Source organism: Salvia splendens, chromosome 16 (genome assembly GCF_004379255.2).
Source record: "Salvia splendens isolate huo1 chromosome 16, SspV2, whole genome shotgun sequence".
NCBI classification, from domain to species: domain Eukaryota; kingdom Viridiplantae; phylum Streptophyta; class Magnoliopsida; order Lamiales; family Lamiaceae; genus Salvia; species Salvia splendens.
Window position 1 is genome coordinate 4778027 of NC_056047.1, and position 17707 is coordinate 4795733.

General features: G+C 36.4%; 2 protein-coding genes across 3 annotated transcripts; one reads left to right on the plus strand and one right to left on the minus strand.

The window, feature by feature from the left end:
- Positions 1-1864: 1864 nt before the first annotated feature.
- LOC121770663 lies at positions 1865-11310 on the plus strand. 2 transcript variants are annotated; one of them, XM_042167428.1, is made up of 19 exons: positions 1865-2038; positions 2562-2598; positions 2721-2785; positions 3742-3807; positions 3964-4035; positions 4253-4325; positions 4412-4453; positions 4936-4973; positions 5076-5180; positions 7765-7878; positions 7966-8046; positions 8131-8199; positions 8411-8488; positions 8634-8759; positions 9238-9345; positions 10050-10118; positions 10242-10304; positions 10383-10534; positions 10692-11310. In XM_042167428.1, the coding sequence occupies exons 2-19, from the start codon at positions 2562-2564 to the stop codon at positions 11167-11169; spliced, it is 1836 nt and encodes a 611-aa protein (XP_042023362.1). In that variant the 5' UTR covers positions 1865-2038; the 3' UTR covers positions 11170-11310. The 2 variants fall into 2 exon arrangements, with proteins under 2 accessions (XP_042023362.1, XP_042023363.1); XM_042167429.1 differs by lacking the exon at positions 4412-4453 and having other exon boundaries at positions 1866-2038.
- A 2100-nt stretch (positions 11311-13410) lies between these two features.
- LOC121772604 (F-box protein At5g39250-like) lies at positions 13411-15444 on the minus strand. Its single transcript, XM_042169775.1, has 2 exons — positions 15254-15444; positions 13411-14514 (listed from the first exon to the last, which is right to left on the minus strand). The coding sequence occupies exon 2, from the start codon at positions 14405-14407 to the stop codon at positions 13646-13648; it is 762 nt and encodes a 253-aa protein (XP_042025709.1). The 5' UTR covers positions 14408-14514; positions 15254-15444; the 3' UTR covers positions 13411-13645.
- Between the last annotated feature and the right edge of the window lie 2263 nt (positions 15445-17707).

Below are 17707 nucleotides of genomic sequence, written 5' to 3' on the forward strand. Positions count from 1 at the left end.
CCACATTCGCGCTCTGCAACAACCGAGTGCGTAATTGCAAAAGGTATAATGCGTTCCAATGGATGTTGATCTTAATCATCGTGAACGATGTTTGGCGATGTTAAATTTGCTTGTACTTAAAATGGATTTGTATGTGCACATAAAGTTATCATTGTTGGATATGATGTAAATATGTGCACTTGGATACCAAGGGATTGACAGATCCGCTGGTTCTATTATAGTGCTGCCATTTTAATTTCTCCTATATCTTGTTTGAGTTGTGTTCTCGAATCTTATCCACTAAATGGTAATTGTTGTTGTTTCAATACTAAATTTTGAGAATTTTATGATATGGGAGGCATATATGAGCTCAAGGTGGCGGAGCACAATTTGTTCAACACCTTTGATTATTCGCTATTATATTTTCTTTTTGGGTTTGCACAAGTGTTTTGATCACTTCTAATTACAAAAGACTAAGCTTTTTGAGCAACACTCTGGCAGTCATGGTAAGCTCGTTACTCCAGGTTCGTTATTGGTTTATTATATTTATGATAAGATTTTACTACTTTAATTCACTGTTACTACTCTCCGATTGTGGTGAAATAGTTGAAGTTCGTGTGATAAATGACAAGAAGGGTATTCAAAGTCAATATATGCTTACCACATTTACATTATTGTTGGAGATTATGTCTCTTGTGTTGTTTTTCGTCTTTAGTGTTGTTACCATATGAAAGATAAGGTATAATTATGCAACAACATGGATACAACCTCATTTACATTGCTCTTTTTTGGTACTACTACTTATTAGGGAAAACTGAATTTTGGTGAGAACTGAATTAACTTCTCATGAATGCTCTCTTCTTATGGAGTTTCCTTATTTTTGGGTGGTTTTTTTCTTTATGTTTACTTTAATTAATATTTCTTGTTTTGATTTGCAGCTTGTTGAGTGTACATTATTCAAACAGCACGATGGGAAGAAGACCGAGTGCTTTCATCAAGTGAGCAAGAGACTCTATACTTCGGAAGAAGATTGGAGTGCTCCATCATGTTTTACACTTAGAGCATCCACAATGGCGCTCGTCGGGGTGGAATTCCCATCGGCGTGCAGGAATTCCGTCGCTGACGTCCGCCATTGTGCATGCCCGCAACGGACACGGAATTCCCCCGAGGACGTTGCAGTTCCGTGGCGTTAAGCGGAATTCCGCAATGGCGTACGTCAGAGCGGAATTCCCACCGGCATGCGGGAATAACGTCGCTGACGTCCGCCATTGTGCATGCCCGCAACGGATACGAAATTCCCCCGAGGACGTCGTAGTTCAACAGCGTTAAGCGGAATTCCGCGGGGAAGTCCGCCATTGCGTTGACTCCCGCGGAATTCCGCTTTATTTCATTTTTAATGGAATTTTTTTCCCTATTTGTGTCGAAATTTTAATTACTTAAATTGTTTACTTCCGGAAATTGCTTAATTTGTGAATTTGTGAATTTTTTTATTGAGGGAATTCCGTCGGGAATTCTGCGGGGAATTCCGCCATTGTGCAGTGGGAATTCCGTATGACGTGGCAGTGCAGTGAGAAGTCTTTATGACGTGGCAGGAGATGTTTTTGGGAATTCCGCGCCACTACAAATGCCCTTAGTACATTTTTAATTATTTGTTAAAATATTTTTCTTCTTTTTTAAAAAGTACATATGTTCTATGATTTTAATTATTAAATGAAATGATTTTATAAGAAAAATAATAAAAAAAGAATAGGAAAAAATGGAGAAAAATGACAAAAATCCTGAAAAATTCACATATCCTTGATTCCATATTCTAAAATTATTTTAATATTAAATTCGAAAAAGGTCAGCAATTATTATTTTTTTTCCAAAATTTCTCCTCATAATCTACCTGACATCAACTCATTTTAGGGCTGAGCTCAACCGTACTCCACCTCAAGAAATCCCTAAATTATCATCTTCTTTTTTCAATTCTGGCAATCAATAGACGTTGTTGAAGAAAAGCCAGGAGCCCTAACCCAAATCACTCAACGTCTCTCCAACGACCTAGGCCCCTGAGAAGGTCAGTGACATCTTGTAAACATATGTAGATGCATTTTCTGTTCTCAATTTGCTCTCAAAGGAGACATGTTTTAGCTGCTAAAACGATATTCATAGAATATGTTGCCGTTTGCCCTGCACGATTTCATCGATTATCCTTTTCTTCTGTTCACTCTACTTATCTAATTCTCTTCGTGATTTCTGCCTCTCAGATTCTATAACTGATAACGTGAATAATAATAAAGCTATTAAAGTCAGAGACAGAAAAAATAACACGCACACAATAAATTTAGTTCACAGATGTGCGCATTCAATCAAAACTTCTTTTGTAGGCCAATGGAAAAATTACAATTATTTTGCTTAAGCTTTGGAATCTGTAAAGTCTCAATCTTTCCCGATAAGTTATCGACGCACAAGATTTATATTATGCTATGGAAGCCATATCTGAGCTTAAGCTGGCGGAGCACAGTTCGGCACCTTTGATTATTCACTTTTACATTTTCTTTTTGGGTTTGCGCAAGTGTTTTGATCACTTCTAATTACAGATGAGCCAGCTGTCCGAGCAACACGCAAGCGATCATGGTAAGCTCATTACCCAAGGTTCATTATTAGTTTAACCTATATATGCCGAGATTTTACTAATTTAGTTCAATACTGCTATGCTTGTCTGACGGCTTCATGATTTTTCCATTCCGTGAATGCAGCAAAAGGGATTGAGGTTTTTGTTGGTGGGTTGCCTCGGACCATCGATGAAGAGAAAATTCGCCAGGTCAGTTCCAATAATATTTTTGTGATATACCTGTGTTTGGTTGATAATGTTTGGGATAATGAAACCAGTGCCCCCCCCCCCCTCTCCCAGCAATTCCAACGTGTACGTATCTATATTACGTATCCTAAATTTATGAAACCTAGTAGTACCACAACTGCTCTTGTGAGAGGTCGTAGAAACATTTAATTTCCATGGTCTGAGTCCGATTCCTTAAGTGTTATTTTTATCTTTTATTTTTGTGTTATTTTCTTAGTATTTTTCATTTCTCGTGTTATGTGGCTTATGCCCCCCTAGGTCCGCCAATGTATGATACCATACTGTGAAACAAAGGGCCCACAATAAATAAAATGGGTGGTGTAGAGATGTTGAACCATAATTAAAAGCAGGATTGTGCAGGTTCATCGGGTGATTATGATAGCTTCATAAATCATATTTTGGGGTTGGTATAGAGATTTGGATGTATTAGTATAAAGTAAACATTCACTGGAACAATTGTAAGTAAACAAGGTAAGATGACGATGAATTTAATGAACCTAATTAATATAGTGGGGGAATTATTCTCCATTAGGTCAAAAAAATTCTGTTCGGGTCGGCTGTTGATTGATTATGGCAGCCGTGGAGGAGTTGCGTTATACTTCTTGGCTAATAATTGTGTATGTTCTATTTGCATACACACACAGTCGAATTCCCTTATAATTACATTTGGTGTTTTGAAGGGTTACTAGGTCTCTGCTTGCAGACACTCACTGGGGATTGCCAGATCTTTTGTATATATTCCTTTTTCTAGGAAAAGTTTCAAGAAGATGTGCTTGTGTTGCTTATATCAACGTTGCTTTATTGATGAAATCTAATACATTGCTTCTTTCCTCAATCCATAAATGAATGTAAATATTATGAGCTGTTGGTTTTTAGCTATATTTGTCTAAATTTATTCTTGAAATAACTCGTTCTCTCAGGCATTTTCCGATTGCGGTGAAATAGTTGAAGTTCGCATGATAAAGGACCAGAAAGGCTATTCGAAGGTCAATACATGCTACCTCATGTAAATTATTGTAGGAAGATTATGTTTTTTGTGCTGTTCTTCATCTTCACTGTCGTGACCATATGAAGGAGAAGGTATAATGACGCAACAGCATGGATACAATCTCATTTCCATTGCTCTTATATTTTATTCACAGGGATTCTGCTTTGTGAGATTTTCGACGAAAGAATCCGCAGCAAGAGCTGTGAAGGAAAAAACTGGAATATTGGTGAGAACTAACTTAACTTCTTAGGAATTTTTTCTTCTTATGGAGTATCCTCATTTTTGGCAATTAATAATCTTCTGATTTTTTCGAACTATTGAACTTGACCGACTCATGTGGTGCTTGGTGGTGTCAATGCATTTATAAAAGATGCTCCCCTGCCAATGTATGTCTTTTTTCCTTTCCGATTTTCTTTATTAATATTTCTTGTTTTGATTTGCAGCTAGATGGGAAGAAGATTGGAGTGCTTCCATCAAGTGAGCAAGAGACTCTATACTTCGGAAATTTGAACAAAGGTTCGATACCTTGGTGTTATTGTTGATGTGATTTTAAAGGCACAGCAATATAAATCCATCAATCTTCTAATGGGATTCGAAACCAGGTGCTGCATTTATCCAGTATGGAGATGCATCCACTGTATGGGGTAGGGATCCCGTTAAAATCATATATTTCCTGAGAAATTAGAATGATGAACAAGCACATAAAATCAATGAATAAGAAACAAATGAATAAGCATTAAATTTCCACTACCAGGTGCTGCATTTATCCAGTAAGGATATGCTTTGCAATTTCATCTATTTGGTAATAACATTGCTAAGGGAACTATAATATATGTGCAAATAGTGTGCAAATAATGTGCAAAAGTGCTGGTACTTCATGACTATTTTTTGGCTTCGTTACTTTCCCTGAAGCTCAAGTGATTGAAGTCATTATTGTGCCTATTTCATGTCCTAAAATGTCTCTCTCGCACACATATATGCACACAGACCTCCATTTGGTTAGTTGGGATGATATATTATAATGTCTGGTTCCTTCACGATGGGCTTGCTTAATCTACCCATATGTTCTTCTGATGTCATTGGTCTGCTTTTATGTGTGGAAGACTAATTTTCTCCCTGATCTCAGCTTGGACTGCCGATGAATTTAAGAGAATGGTGCTGCAGGTACCTTTCTTTTGTTTTATGGGGGTTCAAGCAAAAGTTCCCATAAATTTCAACCAAGTTCCCATTCTGTCTCATTGATTGGTTCCTTTTTATGTGCTACAGATTTTCCCAGATATTGAATCCGTTGATCTTTCAATGAGTAATGACGCACCAGGTCAAAAGCCGCGAAACCGTGGTTTTGCCTTCGTCAAGTTTTCCTCTCATGCTGTGAGTTCTTTTCATTCTCTAATCTAGTTTTCCAGATAAAAGTCCTGAAATGCCATTGTTTTTAGTTCTGTGGTGAGAAATTATGACTTTCTTGTTGCATCTTAAATTATACAGGGTAGAAGCTCAGGTTGGTGGTTCTGATTCTGAGTTCCAGCATCATTTTTTGACCCATTTGTTAGAGGAAATCCTCATAAGTACTTAAGTATTATATTGAAAAATGAATTCCCAAATTTGACCAATCCTTAAAATATTTTCTATCTACTCACAAAACTGGAATTCTTTGCAAGTCTAATTCCATACAACTTGAAAACAAATATACCATTTAAAAAATAGAATGAACTGTATTTTTATCCATAACATATGGTCATTTTACGATTTTGGTCAAGAAAAATTATGTTCGATAGCTTAGAGTCATTAACATTATGAATTGGTCCATTTTTAGTCCTAAAAGTGACGACGCCGTTACATTTGACGGTCAAAGCGATTTTGACTCAATTAGTAACTTAAACACTAGACTAAACTCAAATTTTGTCCTTAACATATGAGCATTTTACAATTTTGGTCCATAAAGTTATGATTGCTAGTTTCAGCTTCTAATTTTTTTGAATTAGTCCTTTTTCTGCCCAAAAATGACAGAGCTGTTAAATTGTGACACATATAGGTTTCATAAGCTTTTGGCAAAAAGAATGGAGCAATTTATAATGTTTAGACCAAAGCTAGCAAAGATAATGTTCTTGACCAAAATTGTAAAATGCTCATATGTTGTTTAGGACAAAAATGGATTTTAGTTAGTTCAAGTGTTTAATTAATAGTAGTGTCTCAAGTTATTGAGTCAAAATAACATTTTACCATCAAATATAATGGCAATGTCACTTTTGGACTAAAAATGTACCAGTTCATAATGTGAGAGATCCAAAGCTATCAAACATAATGTTTTGGACCAAAATTATAAAATGACCATAGGCTTAGGATAAAAAAAATGAACTAGTCTTAAAAAAATCTGAAGAACTGTTAAGTTGTTATGCATGTTTTTTAGTAAACTTCCATCTCAAACTGTGAGATCTCTGATGATAATCAGTTCTCAACAATGTGCCATTGCACATTGGCATCAATTGCAACTCGAACCATACCACAACCAGTTCTTCTATTGTTGAATGTGCAAAATAAAACTAAGGGTTGATGAAGAATCCTTTATCTTCTGCTTCGTAGTCATTCTCTTCTTTCTTGTGTCAACTAAATCTAAAAGTATTTGGAACATGCCATCCTCTGTTTCACCTCTTGACTCTTGTATGATTCATGCCATACCTTCCAATTCATGCTGGATGCAGGAGGTCTTTACATTGTCCTGAAGAAATCATTATTCTCCACTCTATGCAGTCCAGTTAAATAAAACGGTTTCTTTATATTCATTACACATCACATTTATGTCATTCTACTGCATTCTGGCAATCCATTTTCTTCTGAAAACACAACCAAACACATTGACATTTCCCAATAGAAAACTATTCAAATTTCTTGATCTTCATCCTTCCTCAAAGAAAAGGATAAGAAGACAAAACCCAAAAGCTTCCAAAAATAGTCTGATTCTCCTGTCTACGTGCTAATGGTTAAATATTTATCCAGTAAACTTTCATGGTTAAAGAAGCTAACACTAAGTTTCTTGATAGTTAGATCCTATCAAATTCTTTTTTGTTTTATGGATGTGTCATACAATTGTATACCTTTCTCCTCTACTTCAATATACTACCTGAAATTCAAATTTGTAGCTTTTATGAATTATCAACTGTTGTTTCTGCTCTTGTATGCTCTTCTGAACCCTCATGTTGTTTGGTCTTCTAGAATCCCAAATTCATCCTTCAATTTTCATATTTATCACCTTAAACCATGTCCATGATGTCTATCTTTGACCTGGAATTTTGTGCTTTAGGTTGTTTTATGCCTGTTAGGAAAAAAAATCAGCAGTTTTAATGATTGTAAGGGATAATAATTATTGAATGACTTCCATGTGGCCCACTTTACACGTAAGTAGTTTGGCAGGGAGTTCACTTTGAGTGATGGGATGAATAAATAAAATATAGGCTAGTCCAGCATTTACTTTGAGGATTAGTTAATTTTGAACTTGCTTGATCATCTAATTCTTCAAGTACTGAATCATATGTTTTATCTGTCTATCTGTCTAACCTATCACACAAAGTAAACACCTTCTCACACAAACAAAATTTGATTCATTTCAGAGAAGAATTATTGTGTAAGCTTCCAGATGTAATTCTCATTGCAGAGCCTGGGTTCTCTTTACTTAGCTCATGTCTATCTCAAATCTATCATCTTGGTTGGTCCCCTCCTTACTTTTGATCAGGTGGGAGAATTTTAGCAAAAAAACTCAAAGAAACCATGAGCATGAAATCAACCCTCAACAACTTAATTGAACAACACTGAAATTTACCTCTGCAATTTAACATCGTTAATTCTTCTGCATCAAATCTGCAGTCAATTGTTCTAATTGAAGCAGAGGCCAATAAAAAATGAATGAATCCATTCTCTATCAGAAATTGAAAATACCTACTTCAAAATTCTTTAAACACAGGCTGCTTCACGCTCTCTACGAGTGGGCTCTCAACCAGAGTTTCGTCTTGGAAGTGTGCACCCAATTGTTCAGTGGGCAGAAGACTCTGAAATTGATGCAAAAGAACTTGCTAAGGTCCATAACCAATATTCTTATGAATAATAAGCTTAATAACTTTCAGAGATGCTGCTGTATCGTTGATCTTCTTTTCTGTTATTCCAGGTGAAAGTAGCCTTTGTGAGAAATTTGCCTGCTGATGCCGAGGAGAAATATTTAAGTCAATTATTTGACCCCTACGGGAAGGTCTCTACATATTTTGGCATTGATTTCAGCCTTTCTTTGATATATTACACCCACTTATCATGTAATGTTGATGCTTTCTTTCAGGTTGAGAGAGTGGTGGTGTCCAAAAAAGGTAGCTCATCTGTTGGGTTTGTTCATTTCACTGAGAGATCGGTAAGTTGGTTTACATTTTGTCATGTTCGTGATACATATGCCTCTCAAGCCGAGTTATTTTGTCTCCATAGGGTAGTTAGTTATATTTCTCCAAATATTTTTATTTGACTTGATAAGTATGTCTTCTTTGATAAAATCTTATTTATTTTCTTGTCTCCAGCACTGACTTCTATATAGTTACAGCCTCAAAACTCTATTAATTCTTATGCAGGATCTTGAGAGAGCCGTCGATGAACTGAACGGGAAAACAGTCAGAGGACCTAGGGAAGGCCAAGAGTATGTAATCCAGGTAGGTAAAGGTAAACTTACTGAAACTTCTGTGTAGTCTGGTTACTGCTATCTAATATTTCGTTCTCTCTCTACAATCTACTTTTGGTTTTCATTATGTTAACATGCATTTGAGAATAATATCTGAAATTTTTGCCTGCAAACAGGTTGAAGTTGCGAGACCTATGGAGAAAAGCAAGAAGCGAGTTCGTGAGTATCCAGAAAATACTTCTTCTATTTCTGACCAATCTAAAATATTAAGATCAAGTATCCATAATTCCCACATCTCGAGGGTAAATACATCTCCATCTCAATTATTATTATTTAAACATGATGACGATCACAATTTGTAGTAAATACTAGTAGTGCTAATTGTGGTGTGCAATAGCACCAACCAAAAGAAAGCATGGGACACTCAATTTTCAGCAGCACATTATAGCATTTGCAACACAGGAATTGGTGATATCGTATTTACATATTATTGTTGATGTCAAAAAAGAAGGCATAATTAAGAGTTGAGGCTCCGAAAATACTTCTTTCAGTTTCAGCTATATTTTAGTTTCTTGCTTGGTGATATTATATCTATAGTAGTATTATTTTCTTGGGCATAATGGGTTCCTCAACGCTAAAGAAACACAACGGTTGCATATGAAATCCAATCTTTCTCTTATTGAAGAAATTTATTTACAGAATCCAGTACTTCCTTTTTAGGATATCTTTTGTATAATCACGTTTCTTCATGGTCCATGACATGTCATCGCTGTCCTACAGGAATTGGAGCCTGCTGATCCTTACGAGGATGCCGTAATAGCGTTGCCTTTAGCTGTTAAAGAGCGGTTGCTTCGAATCCTACGACTTGGAATTGCCACCAGATTTGATGTAAGTAGTTCAAGTTGCTAATGACTGTTTGGTGATTGGTAATGCAATATAGTTCTTGAAGTAGCCCAAGCATATGAATGAAATCAATCAAGGCAGAGCAATTCCATTCCTTTTGAATTTGTTGTGCCAACCAAGCAAGATAATTGTGATTCCTTTCCTACATTGATTCAATTCCACTCCCATTCCATTCCATTCCGTTCCATCATACCAAGCATGACCTTAGCGTTCATCAGTAAACATGTACAATACCGTGTCTGCCTTCACTCTTAAGTTATTTACTGAAAATAGAATAGGGAATTATGAACATTAAAATATGTTGTGGACTTGTGGTCTGGCCACTTTGATCTACACACCCTGGTAACAATATGTTGTGGTCGGGCCTCTTTCAATTTGTTTTCACAGAGTTCATACTTACGCATACGGAGTAGATCGGTCAAAATCAAATGAACTTATCACGATGAATTAGCAGTATCTTTCAATGATCATATCATTTACTATTGTTTATTAATACTCCCCTAAATAGAAGATTAGAATGGAAAGGATTTGAAGAAATCTCGGTTGCACTAATTTTGTGTAAAGATTCGTGTATTAGATACAATACGACACAAGTTGCATTTTCTATATGGGGCCTGCAGTAGTTATTGCTTCTATATTTCGCATGAGAAATATTCTGCAAGTTTCACAATTTTCTTTTCTTTCAACAGATTGATGTCAACAGTTTACGCACTCTCAAGCAATTACCCGAGCCTATTGCTATATCCGTTCTTGACCAGGTTATAACAGCCACATGTACAATACGATTTGATGTTTGTTTTCCCTTGCAATAAAAGCTACTAGTCGATATGATGATTACGACAACAAGTTTCATCTATTAATTTCTTCAATCTTCTATGTAGTTTATGATATCAGGATCAGCTTCACACAATAAGTCAGCATACCTAGCTGCAGTGATCTCTGAAGTATGTAACTCAACTCTAATCTACTGGCTTTAAGCTTATTGCATTACTCATTGTTGAGCCATTCAACTTCTTTCATAGCACCTAGTCGATAAAGTGGGACCGGATCAGAGCTTGGTCAGTTTGTTGCGAGCTGAGGATGCTACTAGGAGCGAATACAAGTCATTCAACCTCTCGAATCATTTGTCATCCCCCGTTGGTTCCTTTACATCTCATGTAGACACTACAGCTAGGTATATTTTCTGTCTTGTGATGTATGTGCACACTTCACATAATGAACCTGGTCATTACATAACTATACTAGCCTGGTTGATTGCTAAATATTCCTTCGATGTCAAAATATAATATCTTCGATGTTCAGAATACATTACTTTCTTGATTGATTTTCAGGCATAACATTTACCATTCATCGCAACACCCGGATTATCCTTTATCTAGTCGAGCAATGTTAAGAAGAGCAAAACAGAGAGGCCGATCTCCGTATGAATCCGAGAGCATCCCGATTCCGAGAACAATACGGGATGAAGGAAGCCGATCTCGTTATGTGCCCGAGACCATCCCGATTCCAAGAACAATACTGGAGGAGGGAAGCAGTTCTCGGTTCGAGGTAACTCCACCACACCCCAGATCTTATGGCAGGGTAGCAATACAAACCGCGGAGCGACATCTATCTCCACCCCAAGCAGCACCAAGTTCATCTTATGCTAGATTAGATCCGAGTTTGATCTCCGACGTTAGAGGTGGTTCCAGACAGCAAGCGTCTCGACCTCAGATGAGATTCGATCCATACACTGGTGAGCCCTACAAGTTCGATCCTTTTACCGGGGAACCAATAGTTCATCCAGGCAATCCGGAGCACCACTTCTAAGGCTATTTTGGTTTATGTTATTTTTCTACTGTAATACTATTAGTCGATGATTGGCTGTGCTAGCATTCCTGTTACTTACTGATTTTCATTTCAGTGCTCCTGGAATTTTTCAACGTTTATATGGAATTAAACGTTCAGACAGTTCGATCCCAAAACCCAGACGTAACCCAAGTAACCCGAACTAGTGAAACTGAACCGGAATGAAATAAAATTAGCAACTTATACGGTTTCCCTACTTTTATTGTTTTTTTACGGGATAACTGCCTTAAAAGTCATCAACTTTGCACAAATTCCGATTTTTCCCACGATCTTATAAAGTCACCAACTTTGCCGGGTCGCTAGTATCTCCCAAATTGACCCGGCCCTGTGTTTTTCGGCAACTAAGTATCCTATGTGGCATGCTTGAATGTTGACGTGGATGACATCGGAAAATCGTAAAACGATGTCGTTTCTAACACCTAAAACGACGTCGTTTCTAACACCTAAAACGATGTCGTTTCATCCCTCACAATCGCTTTGCTCAACATCCAATGCTACTCTTCCCTTCTCTTGTCAACAATGGTGGCCAAATCGGGGAACTGGATGGTGCTCGCGGCCACTATTTGGATATAGGCCTCACGGGGACTAACCTCGACTTTTCGGCCTACTCTTCCGAGCTCAAGTCGGTTTTGGGGGTTTCGCAGGTCCAGCTCAACTATCTCGCCACCGCCTCCGACCTCGGCAAGGCCTTGGGCTGGTCGGCGGGTCTTGCCGTCATATGGATGCCGCTTTGGGCGGTAATGTTCGCTGCCGTGGCGATGGGGCTCGTCGGCTACGGCGCGCAATGGCTCGTCGTTGCTAACGTGATTACGCTGCCGTATTCGGTGGTTAGTTGCTTTCTCTTCCCCCCCAATTTGATTAGGTTTTGCTGATTCAGCTCCAATTCTATATTATCGGTTACAGTAAAATGCAATAATGCAATGTAGTATCTCGTAACATTGCAAATTCGATAGTAATTTGATTAGGTTGTGGATTGATCTGGAAATATTTGAATACATGAAGAATTATTTGCTCCTTTGTAAATGAAAGTTTTTATCACTAAATTGAAATGCCAATGCGTGTTTCTCCCCAATTTTAATCATTTTGATTGAATTGAAGCCTAAATTTCAACTGTAGGTACTTATATTTTGCTTGTTAGCTGGTTGCCGCATCTGCTGGTTCAACACAGTCTACTTTGTTCTCTGCATCAAGAATTTCCCCTCTGCAATGCCGTTCGCGCTCTCCTTCACCGTTAGCTTCAATGGTGTAAGCGCTGCTCTATACAACCTCGTAGTGAAGTCAATCGATCATTCCTCATCAGCTGTGTACCTCCTTCTCAACGCCTTGATCCCCCTCTTCATATCCGTTGTGGCTCTGATTCCCGTTCCTCGGGCTAAATGTGCTAGCTTTCTTCACATGCTATTTTGTTTTTAAATTTTATTTTTTAAATTTATTTTTTTATTTTATTGCACAGTCAATAATTGTTGACCATGTCAGCCGCCACGTCAATTAAAAACGACACATCAGCTCACTCGTTCGCCGGAAAAACCATCATGGGAAATCGGCGACTAAATGCAAAGTTGGTGACTTTATACGTCAATTTTAAAGGTCGTGGGAAAAACCGGAATTTGGGCAAAGTTGGTGACTTTTAAGACATAGGTGTGTTGACAAAAGTTTTAAATTTTCGTATTGAAATTGGAACAACACATGCATTGCTAAGTTAAATAAATTATATGATCCCTTGTTTTGATAGTTAATTCCTAGTATTATTACAATTGAGAGCTAGAAAACCAATTAAAACAAACAGTTGTAAACTTGCATTAAGAGTTTGGGCAGCTCGGTGTTGAAACTACAGCTTTTTGCTTAATCCAAAACCATACGACTTGGTTTGCTCACCAATGGTATATGTACCTTGCAAATAAAACTACCTTTTCTAAACCAACATAGTTGGGATGGTTGTTAAGCACCTCGTCCCTTAAGCTGAGGTAAGAGGCTTGATCCATGCACATATAAATGGACCAATCGCTTAGAGCGCTAATCATTGTCAATAGGAGAGATACCTCAGAAAAAAAAAACTCCCGAGAAAATGGAAGGGATTATGTAATGCAATTTTAAGCAGGAAAAAGCCATGCTTCCAAAGAAGAACCTGTCAATGGCATTATGGCAACATATACACATTCTAAAACCAATTTCATGAAAGCAAGTGAAACTGACACACTGCACTATATCAAGGGCCGTTCATTCATAAAAGAAAGGGAAACTGTTTCCTTTAAAACCCAAACAATGGAATTGCAGTCAGTCAATGGCCACAAACATTGATCACAACTCAACTGCATTACATAATTATTCAAATACGAAAAATAAAGAGAATATACACACAAGATTTGTTCTAAACAGTAGCTATACCAGAGAGGTGACTTTAGCCATTAGGCAAACTATAGTTGATATATACTGATATTTACTTCCAATCGAGCATATCGAGGAGCCACAGCACCTGGTCCTCTGAGTCTGCAGCGTCGCAGAAATCCAGCTCAATCCCAAAAACATCAATGTCACTTTCATTACCATGGTCCATGAATAGCAAAGAAATCCACGCCCTAATACCCGACACAAAAGGGTGTTCAGGTGAAAAGTCGAGGTAATCAAATGCCAGGGCCCGGAATGTGGAGCGATCAATATAATCACAAATAGACTTGTTTATAATGCAAGCAACTTTCTGGGTATCCCTTCGGCCTACAAATACAGAGACACTGACAATCTGACCCAAAGGGATGTTAAACCTCGGTTGCATTGGAAATGTCATCTTGTAGTCCGGGCTCGTCAAGTGCAACCTAAGAACATCAGAGATTCCATTTGGTGGTGTCCAGGACCCCTTTTGGAGTACGGGTCCTGGAACCACTTCTGAGAACATGAGTTTATCTTCAGTCCAAATGTCGATATAAAACTCCAAATCCTTCAAGGATAGTTTCGGTGGAAGCAGGGCTCTATACATCTTGCGTTTATAAAACGACTTGAATAGGTTGTGATAAGACAAAATAGGAGGGGATGACTGCTTGCAGACAGACGGCCATCGATTTGCACACAAGCATTTCCATAAGTAATCATCTTGAGCAATCTCTCTCCACTGCTTGCAAACTGACATACACGTCGCCAGATCTCTACCTTCTAGAAGAGGGAACACAACCTTCAAAATTTCCTCGGATGACATCTCCATCTCCATCTCCAGAGGAATAAATACTCGCAAGGCAAACTTTTTGAAGGCACCAGTTTTGCAGCATTAGAGAGTTGGAGACAGACTACCAGTACTTATTAAGTTTGTATCAGTTCCTGAAACCAATTGATGTACTTGAATATCAAATGCCCCTTATTACTGAATCATATGACAAGACTTTTCATTTGGATCCATAAAAAATGAAACTTCAAGTGGTTATTAGAAAACGAAACTAAGGAAGAAGATTGATTGCATTGAACATTCATGATAGCTAAACACATGAACAAGATTTCAACATAAAATGCATCAGTGTATTTCATCTGAAGTTAGCCTTATTGATGCACAAACACACAATATTAACATCACAAAAAATGATCAAAATCACAATGCTTTCCTCAACACATCAAAACCAAAAAAAATTGAGGCTTGCGATTTGATTTATACAAACTCCAACATCGATGAGACTTTTTTTGTAAAATTTTACTAATACCACAGCAGATCACGAAAAACAAACACAAGCCATTAATAATTCCAGGTCAAATTTAATGCATATTACCCACAAATCTCATCAATGGTACAAACAAAATTTCAAAAAACATTTTAAAGCATTATTCCAAAAGCACAATGTAGCAGAACATATGCATCTCCCAAAGCAATAAAAAGCCAAATGAAATCCAACCAAACGGACACAACGTAAACGCAACTAAAATTTCCAACACAATACTCATATCTAATCATCAATAAAAAAATCAATAATCGAATCCTAATTTCAATTTCTATACAACCGAATCCAACCCTAACTGATACTGTAATTGAACTAAAATCCGCGACGAAAGGAAAGGAAGAAAATTTTACCGTTTACGGTTCCGCAGCTATAAAAATCGATTCATCCCAATTTGAAGAAGAGGAAAATGAAAATGATACAGAACAACAAAACTTGGACCTTCAGATACTGATTATTAGTCTGCAAAGAAAATGCACAAATAAAATTAGAAAGAGAGAGAAAGTTTAGAGAGAGAGAGAAAGCAGCAAGGTGGTGGAATTCAGTGCAACGCGGCATATAAAAATGTGGGCCATCTACTCTTTGATAATTGGTTTTGCAAGGTGGCATTTGGGACAAAAATATCATCTGCTGTCAGATTTAATAATCATAATAATGCAGAAATGGATAACTTTTTTTTTCATTTTTCATTTTTCATTTTTCATTTTTAAAAACAGTTAAGCTTGTGCCACGATATTGATTATGTGATTGTGCATATAGTACGGATAAAATTTTTCCATAATTTATTTAGTTTGTGTCTTAATAACTGATTTTACTTTTTTTTTTACAGATAATTAAACATACTCCTCCGTTTTTTAAAAATAACAACTATTTCCATTTTGGGTCGTTCCTTAAAAATAGAAACTTTAAAATTTTTCTGTTTTATGACATGTAACCCACAATCCACTAAGAGCATCTCCAATGATCGGCTAGCGAGGCGGCGAGCGGCAAAACGACTAGCCGATCCGCTAGCCGCCATTGTAGGCCCGGAATCGGCTAGCCGATTTTTTTTTAATTATGTAATTTTTTTACAATTTACTTTTTTTAATTTAAATAAAATTATTGCTTTTTCCTGTATCTGTGTCGTAAATTTAATTCCGTATTTGCGTGATTGTAATTTTTAATTTTGTAATTCCGTAATTTGTGTGTGGAAAAGGGGTTTTTTTATTATATAATTTTTTTATAATTTACTTTTTTTAATTTAAATAAAATTATTGCATTTTCCCGTATCTGTGTCATAAATTTAATTCCGTATTTGCGTGATTGTAATTTTTAATTTTGTAATTCCGTAATTCGTGTGTGGAAGAGGGTTTTTTTAATTATGTAATTTTTTATAATTTACTTTTTTTTAAATTTAAATAAAATTATTGCATTTTCCATATCTGTGTCGTAAATTTAATTCCGTATTTGCGTGATTGTACTTTTTAATTTTTTAATTCTGTAATTCGTGCGTGGAAGAGGGGTCTTTTTTAATTATGTGATTTTTTTAATGAACTTTTTTTAATTTAAATGAAAATTTTGATTATTCTCGTATATGTGTCGTAAATTTAATTCCGTATTTTGTTTGATTGTCAATTATTTGTTTTATATAATTAGGGGTGATGTGGCTAGACTATTGATGGGCTATTTGCTTGTCTCGATGATGTGGCAGAAGGATTTTTAGTGCTGATGATGTGACAGGAAGAGTTTGTGGCTGGGCTATTGCTGGGCGAAAGCCACTGGAGATGCCCTAACTCTACTTTCACTATTTTTTCTCTTCATTTCTCTTACTTTACTCATTTTTCTTTTTCTCTCTCTTACTTTACCAATTTTACATTAAAACTCGTATCATTTTAAATATTTCTATTTTTTTTAATACAATTGTTAAAGACGAGTATTGGCCAAACATATTAACCATTTTATCTTTAGGCCTAAAGACTTGCACAATAATTGATTGCAAGGAAGTGTGAAAGAGAAGTTTATGATCGAGAAAGAGAAGGAGGCCCAAAAGTGATATAACCCAAACTTTTCTCTAGGCCTATAATTTCATGGGCCATTGAAACAACCAAAACCTACCTACATTATTTATTCTTATTCTTGAAAATCTAGGTTGTGAAAACTTTTGAACTTTATGACATTTTATCTTACAAAAAAATTATGACATTTTTATGTGTAGCGTTGAAATATTTCGAATTAATCTTCAGTACTTTCTCTTCCTCTGGCTCAAAAGTAAAAAAAGATTGGTTAAATTTTAAAGGAATGCTTATTTTGAGTAACATAATAGATCGATACGCAATAGAATTCATTTTCGAGTAGAAGATAGCGAAATAAACACAAATTACTTCAATCTATGGGTTTTAACTTTGTATACTTTTATCAAAGACATGTCTCATTCCACTAATTGGGGGAGTTTATAATGATCGAGGGGGGTCGAAAACTCTAACCATTCATTCATCTTATCATTTAAATTAAGTGACCATTCTCAAACTAAAAGGAGTGATATTCCTTTATGGAAATAAAATTATTTGCATCCTAACCTGCGTCAGCATTTTTTTTTCTTTTGAAACTTTGGAATAATAACTATATAAATTTTAGTAAATATTTTCCCCAACATTCCAAAATTCTGAAACATAATATATGAGATATGTTTTTGGGTTTCCCATACAACTGAGGTCTGAGGGCGACCCGTTTGGATAACCCATTTTTCAGTGGGTTATTTGAGTGAGTATGTGACCCCATAGAGGACTTGGTGCACACTCACTAAAAGATTTAGTATAATAATTAATTAT